Source organism: Nicotiana sylvestris, chromosome 11 (genome assembly GCF_000393655.2).
Source record: "Nicotiana sylvestris chromosome 11, ASM39365v2, whole genome shotgun sequence".
Lineage (NCBI taxonomy): Eukaryota > Viridiplantae > Streptophyta > Magnoliopsida > Solanales > Solanaceae > Nicotiana > Nicotiana sylvestris.
The window spans coordinates 107,708,702-107,718,112 of NC_091067.1; the positions used below are offsets into that span (position 1 = coordinate 107,708,702).

At 41.8% G+C, this 9,411-nt stretch overlaps 2 protein-coding genes across 2 annotated transcripts; both read left to right on the top strand.

Moving 5' to 3' along the window:
- Positions 1-481: 481 nt before the first annotated feature.
- Positions 482-961, top strand: LOC138881448 (uncharacterized mitochondrial protein AtMg00240-like). Its single transcript, XM_070161674.1, has 2 exons — positions 482-794; positions 885-961. Exons 1-2 carry the CDS (start codon positions 482-484, stop codon positions 959-961), a joined length of 390 nt encoding a protein of 129 aa, XP_070017775.1.
- Positions 962-2,303: 1,342 nt separating this feature from the next.
- On the top strand, positions 2,304-3,002 carry LOC138881449 (uncharacterized). Its single transcript, XM_070161675.1, has one exon. The coding sequence runs from the start codon at positions 2,304-2,306 to the stop codon at positions 3,000-3,002; it is 699 nt and encodes a 232-aa protein (XP_070017776.1).
- The last annotated feature ends 6,409 nt before the right edge of the window (positions 3,003-9,411 follow it).

Genomic DNA, 9,411 nt, shown 5'->3' on the forward strand with positions numbered 1-9,411 from the left:
CCTTTGCAGCACACATGGAATTCACTCTCCATCAGATGGATGTCAAAAGTGCCTTCCTCAATGGCTACCTGAAAGAAGAAGTGTTTGTAAAATAACCTTCAGGGTTTGAGAGAAAGGAATGTCCTAAGCATGTGTACAAATTAGACAAGGCTCTCTATGGACTCAAGCAGGTTCCTAGATATGAACGACTGTCCAAATTCCTACTTGAACATGGCTACAAAAGAGGTAAAATTGACAGTACCCTATTCTTAAGGGAAAAAGGTAAGGATCTCCTTGTGGTACAAATATATGTTGATGACATAATCTTTGAGGCCACCACTGATAAACTAAGTAAGGATTTTGCCAAATTAATGGGAAGTGAGTTTGAAATGAGTATGTTGGGTGAGCTTAACTTTTCTTAGGCTTACAGATCAAACAAAGCCCAAATGGAACCATGATCCATCAGTAGAAGTATGCAAAAGAGCTGATCAAAAAGTTTAAAATGGATGAATCAAAGGAAAAAGACACCCCCATTGCAACTGCCACTAAATTAAACATAGATAAACCTGGTTCATCAGTTGATCAGAAGTTGTGTAGGGGTATGATTGATTTACTCTTGTATCTTACTGCTAGCAGACCTGACATAGTTTTCAGTGTAGGGCTTTGTTCTCGCTTTCAGGCTAATCCAAAAGAGTCTCACTTGACTGCTTCCAAGAGAATACTAAGATATTTGAAAGGGACCACTGATCTGTGTCTTTGGTATCCTAAAGGTAGTAACTTCAATCTAGTAGGATATGCTGATGTTGATTATGCAGGTTTCCTTGTGGATAGGAAAAGCACCTCAGGTATGGCTCACTTTCTTGGTTCATGTCTTGTATCATGAGCTACTAAAAAGCAAAATCCAGTGGCCTTATCCACTGTTGAGGCTGAATATGTTGTTGCTGCCTCGTGTTGTGCTCAATTGCTATGGATTAAACAATAGCTGGTAGATTTTAGCATTGAAGTTGGTTGCATTCATATATTCTATGATAACACTAGTGCTATCAGTATGACAAAGAACCATGTTCATCATAATAGGACTAAGCACACAGATGTTAGACACCACTTCTTAAGGAATAACTATGAGAAAGGATTGATCTCCATAAAATTTTGTGCTACTGATAAACAAATTGCTGACATCTATACTAAAGCACTGAGTAGAGAAAACTTTGAGAGGAACAGGTTGGAATTAGGGATGATTAAGATCACCTAATAGGTTAAGCTCAGAATGCACAAAAAATTTGAAAAATGAAAAAAAAATTTGGCTAGGATGGCTGAATTTGTGTAAATATCTAGATTAATTCGTACTCAGCTTCATACTTTAATTAGTATACTCCTATGACATGTGTTTATATGACTCACTGATCTTTTATAAAATTTTCTCTATTATGGCATTTGAGGCATGTTCAAGAGATTTCTAAATGAAGAACCTGGTTCATCAGTATGGGTTCATATGAAAGCTAAGGTATGTTTTCTATACTCTGCACAATTAGAAAGATTAATATTTAAATCATGAGCATAAGTCCTATAATTGTTCAATTCCTAGAAAATTCTATCCGTTAGCTTTGAACCAGTTCCGTCTGCCTAGAACTCTAAAAGAAAAAAATTGCCTAAAATCTAAGGAAGATAAACCGATCATTTAAAATCTGGAATTTCAGTTTGATTACACCTCTAATTGACCACTGCTAAAAGCTTTCGTTACCTATTAAATGTGTATTTCTCTTGAAATACACATCATTTCTCCTGCCATTTTCATAATTCCAAACCGTCAAAAATTCTTCTTCTCTTTCACTTGCCCTCTTCACCAAAACTCTAATACCAAATTCTCTCAAGAAACCAATGTTTATGACTAACCCACAAGACAATCCTGGAACTCCTCCACCACCAACTCCCTCAAATTCATCCACACCTCCTCTACCCAGTACATCTCCAAAACCTAGACTGCGAAGGATGAAAATGCTTGATCGAAAGACTGTAGCGTCTGGGGATCTGAGGAAGAAATTAAATGTGAAGTTTAAGGCAAGCCAGGCCCAAAACTCCGACTCCAGCTCTGATTCAGAATCATATCAATATGCTACTGAGGGGGAAGGACCTGGGTTTTCTGACTCTGAAAAGACTCAAGAATCTCCATCTAAGGTAATTTCTTCTGTGTCTGAAAATATAGAAACTAGGTTTGTTCTGTTTGGGTTTGTTAAGGATGTAGAATTACCAGGGTCACGAAGAAGTGGAGTTAAAAAGAATTATGAAAAAGAAAAAGAGAGAGAGAGGGTGCATGTGGTGAAGAGATGGGTAGTGGGAAAAAAGTAGTGCCTGCTATCTGTGGGATTGCACAAGAAAGGGTAGAAGAGAGTGGCATGAAGTCAAGGGGAAGTGGTTCTGGGGAAGCCGCTGAGGGGTTGGTTCATCTGAGCACACAGAGAGATGAACCTATTTCATCTAATAAAGAGACCCTAGCAGACTTGCTGAAAAAGGCTGGGGCAAGCAATGATCCAAAGAAACGAAGAACTCCCAGAACAAAAGCCCCCACTGTTCCTAAGCCTTCCAAGAAAAGAAAGGCTTCATCCCCAACACCTACTGCCTCTTCATTGCCAAAGGGTAGAGCCACAAGAAGTAGGGTGAAACAGAGTGAAGCTGATCTACAAAGGGATTTAGCTGAAAGTAAGAAAAAGAAAATGGATAAAGGAAAGAGAAAAATTACAGAATCCTCAGAGGCTGTTGAGGAAGAGGAGATGGAACTGGTCCAACAAGAAAGGGGTACATCAGTCGAGGTTCCTACCCCCAAGCCCAAGATTTCTTCCAAGAAGTCTTCCTCTGTGTCTGAGTTTGTTGAACCTACACTAGCCAAGAGGACAAGATCTGCAGTGAAAAACAAACAATCAAATATTTCTGAAGATGATGATTGGAGTGGAGAAGAAGAAGAAAATGATTCTGAGAAGGAACAGGATAAGCTTGTCATGTTTGGCAAAAGAGATTTTAAAGGGTAGATTGCTGAAAGACCTCTTGGAACCAGGAATGATGAGATTGGTGGATGTTTAAGCAGCTCAGGGATATAAGTACATGGTCCTTCAGATGGATGATAGGCTAGCCAGAAATGAGCTAATTGAATTTATGGCAAATGTTGCAGTTAAGGATGGAAATGTTAGTAGCCTGATGAAAGTAGTTCAAGTGCAGTTTGATGCAAAGAAACTGGGAGAGATCCTGGACATACCCTCTGAAGGGTTTGATGACTATACAAGGCAAAGGTGGCCCTGCCTGGACTCCCTCCCTACTGCTCTTACAATTACCAGAAGGTTTTGTGATTCAGAAGATGTGAATGAAGCCAGGGCTGTGCAGAAAAGTGAAATGAGGCCTGAACACAAGGTCTTGTTTGAATTTGTCAAAGTGAAATGCACAAGGCTCATGCTACTCCCTATGGCTTTATTCTAACCACAGTTCTGGACACGCTCAATGTGCCTCTGAAGAAATGGGAAATGGCCTCGAGCAAGGATCACTTTGGCATCAATATTCTTCTTGCTTGTGACTACCGCAGTCAATTACATCCCAAAAGAACATGGTTCATCCTAGAAGGCACCCATCAACAACAAGGTTAGGATCTTCATAACATGCTGAATCTTCTCCAAACCTAAACCCAACCCTCCAGTTCCTTCAAGCCTTAGGACTCCTAGTTTTTGTCTTTTGAACTTGTTCAATGCCTTAGTAACCCAGATTAGGGATTTTTCTATTTTTTGTTTTTTGCTCATGGTTTAGATGTTTTTCTTTCTTTTTGTGGATTGTTGGTGGAAACATATCTCTGTCAATGATAACTACTGTTTTGCTCTTGTTCAATGATTAATCTATTATTGATAGTTTAAATATGTTTACCTGATTACTGATAATTACACCATAATTGCACTTGCAGTTGCCCCAGTGTCTATAAGTACTTATTAAAATCTGGGAATCACACTTTGTTTGCAACTTTTTGATGATGCCAAAAGGGGGAAGAGAGACATTGTGCTTTACACATTCTGAAATAAGTAATATTTATAACCTAATTAACCTGGTCCTTGATGATAAGTGAATTTTCTAAGTTTAGTATTGATGGTTAAGTTGAGTTCTTATAGGTTACAAATCAGTAAAAAGCACAGAGTTTGACATCATCAAAAGGGGGAATTTGTTGGCCCAAGAACAGGTGAAGTTTTGAAGATTGACAAAAGAACTCAGTCATGGACCAGGTCCATCTTGTGAAACACAATATGATCAACCTATACATGTGAGATGCACGTGAAGGAGATAAGTCCTACTGATTAAGTAGCAGTATCTCCTGATCTGATCGAAAAGGTTGCATATTAGATAAGGCGAGAAAGTCTCCTTATATGAAGAGAATACAATCTTGGATGAAGATAGTGTTAGAGTTTGAGAGCATAATGAACTCTTCCATGATAGAAGAGGAGCAATTGATTCCAATCAAACTCTGATTACTAACCAATTAAATGTCATTGTTGTTCTCTTTTACATGAATTCACTTAAGCAGAAGTTAAATGTTAATTGAAAGCAAAAGAGCAAGGCGATTTTGCGAGAAATTTATGTGTGATTCAAGCGTGAAATCTTGAAGCTACTTGAATGAGGTAGATGAACATGTTACATTGTGTCTACCTTTTATTCTAGTTCAATTGTAGTAGGTGGTTTAAAATTGTACCTTTCAGCTTTCATAGAAGCAATTGTATTAGGTACCTAGAGTGTTCATGTTATAGCTAACTTGAAGTTGTCGCAATAGTTGAGGTTGTGTGCCACAACGGGATTAGAATTAATCCTTAGGTTTACAAAGAATTTTTGTAGATGCTGTTTTGGCTCAGTGATTTTAGTGAAAGTTTGGAAAAATCCTACTGAGTAGTAGGACGTGGTTTTTTCACCTTTTGAGCCAGGTGTTTTCCATGTAAAAATCTCTGTGTTCTTTATTTTCTGTATTTATTATTCTGCAAACAGTAGTAGTTGGAACACCTAGAAGAACCTGTTTCTTCTATAGTTCAATTAAGCAAAAATTGGGTACCATACAAATCACCCCCTCTTGTGTGGTATTGATGCTTAAAACATCACCCAGAGATCCCCTGGTATTTATTGAGGGTACTAAGAGATCCTCGAGATACTAAGAGATCCCCAGTTCCTTCCTTGTGATTGTTTCTGCCTCTGTTTTCAGTTATTGAATTCCGTATTTTCCTATATTAAATTATTATCGTTAGTTTTCAACTGTACTGCATATCTTATACTATCATGTCTTATATTCTTTATTTTATCTCAGTAGGGCCCTGACCTTCTTCGTCACTACCCAATCGAGGTTAGGCTTGGCACTTACTGAGTACCGTTGTGGTGTACTCATGCCCTATCTGTGCATGTTTTTCATGTGCAGATCCAGGTACCGCTACTCAAGCCTACAATCCTTGAGGGAGGCGACTTCTCTAGAGACTTCGAGGTACATTTGTCGCGTTCGCAGACCAAGAAGTCCCATTCTATTCTAGTTGTTAAACATTGCCCTTCTGTATTTTCTTTCTTGTTAGATATTCTGGAGTTAGACTGTTATATATTTCAAAGGCTTGTGTTTCTGTGAGTTTTTGGGTTTTGGGATAGTGTACTTGGTTTTGAGAAATGTTGAGTTGTGTATGCCGAGCGGCACTTTTTAACACTGTTTTTATCACTCTTCATTCTGTTTTAATTTGTTTATATTCCGCATTTTGGTCATCTTCCACAATTTAGGCTTACCTAGTTGTAGAGGACTAGGTACCGTCACGATGGTTCATGAAGGGCGAACCGGGGTTGTGATAAGTTGGTATCAGAGCTCTAGGTTCATAGGAGTCATAGATCACAAGCCGGTTTATTAGAGTCTTGCTGATCGGTACGGAGACGTCTATACTTATCTACGAGAGGCTATGTAACTGTTAGGAAAAATTTCCACTTCAATTGATTTCCTTGTCATGCGATATTTTGACATCACAATTCTAAACTTATGTCTTCTATTCTCTCACAGATGGTGAGGACACGTGCTACCCAAGATGATCAGGCACCCACGCCCCCTACTAAAGCTATCAGAGGTCGGGGTCGGGGTAGAGGCCGAGGACGTGCATGTGGTGTAGCCAAAGCACCTGCGCAAGCTGCCGCCAAGGTGCCATCAGCAGATCCAGCTGGAGTCCAAGCACTTTACACGCCTACTGCTACTACTACTCCAGCTTTTCAGGAAACTCTGGCATAGTTCATGAGCATGTACACCACTTTGGCTCAGGCAGGGTTGTTTCCCCTTGCTATAGCTACGTCTTAGGCCGGGGGAGGAGCACAGACTCTCGCCACTTGCACTCCTAAGCAGCAAGTGCATGTTGAGCAGGTCTCTAAGATTATTCTTGTACCGCCTACAGTGCCAGTACAACCCGAGGTCAGGGCAGCGGCTTCCGAGGAGGAGCAGCTAAGGCTTGAGAGGTTCAAGAGGTACAAGCCTCCTCTATTCAGCGGTCTAACATCGAAGGATGCTTTGAGATTTCTAGATGAGAGTTACTGCATTCTCCGTACCATAAGTATATCAGGATCGAGCGGGGTTTCCTTCACTACTTTCCAGATTCGAGGAGCCGCCTATGAGTAGTGGCACACCTATGAGTTAGACAGTCCGGATGAGGCTGCTTCACTGACTTGGACTCAGTTTTCAGATCTGTTCCTGAGAGAGTATGTTCCTTAGAGCCTCAAGGAAGCATGGTGCGATGAGTTTGAGCATTTGCACCAGGGAACTATGCCTGTCTCAAAGTATGATGTCTGTTACACTAGCTTGGATAGGCATGCCCCAGCCTTGGTTTCTACTGTTCGCGAGAGGGTTCGCCAGTTTATTGAGGGCCTTATTCCGAGCATCAGGTCTAGCATGGCTCGTGAGTTGGAGATGGATATCTTTTATCAGCAGGTGGTGAGCATTGCTAGGAGTATTGAGGGTATGCATGCTAGGAAGAGAGAGGAGAGGGAGGCCAGAAGGTCTCGAGAGTCGGGCCATTTCTCTGGTGCCCGTTCCCCAGCTGCAGGTCATCATGGTAGGGGTTATATAAGTCACCCTGTTCATTTAGCTCTTCCACCAGCCAGTGGTATTCCAGCTCCTCCTAGGCCTTGGGAGTCTTATTATGCACCTCCGGTTTCTAGCGCGCCTACTACACGGGGTGTTTTTAGAGGTCAGTCCAGTAGACCTGGCTCGAACTAGTCACAGCCACCACATCCTTCCATAGCTTGTTTTGAGTGTGGCGACACACGCCATGTGGTGAGGGATTGCCCTAGACATAGCAAGAGTGCACCTCCACAGACTTCTCAGCCATAGCATGCCCCGCAGAGTTCTCAGGCTATGGTTACAGCTCCAGTTGCTACCCCACCTACTCAGCCAGCCAGAGGTGGAGGTCGGGGATGTAGAGGTTGCCCTAGAGGGGGATGCCATACCTGATACTATGCCCTTCCTGCCCGTACCGAGGTTGTTGCCTCCGATTCTGTCATTACAGGTATTATACTGGTTTGTCACAGAGATACATCGGTTCTATTTGATCCAAACTCTACTTATTCTTATGTGTCACCTTATTTTTCTCTGTATTTGGGTATATCTCGAGATTCTTTGAGTTCCTCTATTTATATTTCTACTCCTGTGAGAGATTCTCTTGTTGTGGACCGCGTTTATCGGTCGTGTTTGGTTGCTCTTAGTGGTTTTAAGACCAGAGCCGACTTATTGTTACTTAGTATGGTTGACTTCAATATTATCTGGGGCATGAACTGGTTGTTGCCCCATTATTCTATTCTTGATTGTCACGCCAAAATCGTGACAATGGCTATGCCACGTGTACCGCGTGTTGAGTAGAGGGGTACTTTAGATCATACTCCCAGTAGAGTTATTTCTTTTCCTAAAGCTCAGTGTATGGTTGAGAAGGGGTGTGACGTATATTTAGCATATCTGAGAGACGTCAGTATTGATACCCCTTCAGTTGATTCAGTTCCAGTAGTACGGGATTTTCCTGAAGTGTTTCTAGCTGATCTTCCAGGCATGCCGCCTGATAGAGATAATGATTTTGGCATTGATCTATTGTCGGGCACTCAGCCCATTTCTATTCCTCTGTATCGTATGGCTTCTCCTGAGTTGAAAAAGTTAAAGGATCAGTTACAGGAATTGCTTGATAAGGGTTTTATTCGGCCTAGTGTATCACCTTGGGGTGCTCCTGTCTTGTTTGTGAAGAAAAAGGATGGTTTTTTGCATATGTGTATTGATTATCACCAGTTGAACAAGGTTATAGTGAAGAACCATTATCCTTTGCCTCGTATTGATGATCTGTTTGACCAGCTTCAGGGCACACAAGTGTTTTCTAAGATTGCTTTGCGCTCAGGTTACCATCAGTTGAAGATTCGGGAGCGAGATATCCCGAAGACTGCTTTCAGGACTCGGTATGGTCATTACGAGTTCCTTGTTATGTCATTTGGTCTGACCAATGCCCCAACAGCCTTTATGCATTTGATGCACAGTGTGTTCCGGCCGTATCTTGACTCGTTTGTCATTGTCTTTATTGATGATATTCTTGTGTATTCCCGGAGTCGGGAAGATCATGAGCAGCACCTGAGGACTGTGCTTCAGACTCTGATAGAGAAGAAGTTATATGTTAAGTTCTCGAAGTGTGAGTTTTGGTTGGATTCAGTGGCATTCTTAGGCCACGTGGTATCGAGTGAGGGTATTCAGGTAGATCCAAAGAAGATAGAGGTCATTCAAAGTTGGCCCAAACCATCCTCAACTACCTAGATCCGCAGTTTCCTTGGTTTGGCGGGCTACTACCATCGTTTTGTGGAGGAGTTTTCATCGATTGCGGCCCCTATGACCAGGTTGATCCAGAAGGGTGCTCCGTTCTAGTGGTTGGAGGAGTATGAGGTGAGCTTTCAAAAGCTCAAGACAGCTTTGACCACAACCCCAATTTTGATACTGCCTACAAGCTCGGGGTCTTATACAGTCTATTGTGATGCCTTGAGAGTTGGCCTCGGAGCGGTGTTGATGTAGGATGGTAGGGTGATTGCCTACGTGTCCAGACAATTGAAGATACATAAGAAGAACTACCCTGTTCACGACCTTGAGTTAGCTGCCATTGTTCACGCCCTGAAGATTTGGCGCCATTATTTATACGGGGTTCCCTATGAGATTTATACTAACCATCGGAGCTTACAGCACCTGTTCAAGCAAAAGGATCTAAATTTGCGCTAGAGGAGGTGGTTAGAGTTGCTAAAGGACTATGATATCACTATTTTGTATCACCCGGGCAAGGACAATGTGGTGGCCGATGCTTTGAGTTGTCGGGCAGAGAGTTTGGGGAGTTTGGCTTATTTACCCACATCGGAGAGGCCTATGGCGATAGATGTTCAGGCCTTAGCCATCCAGTT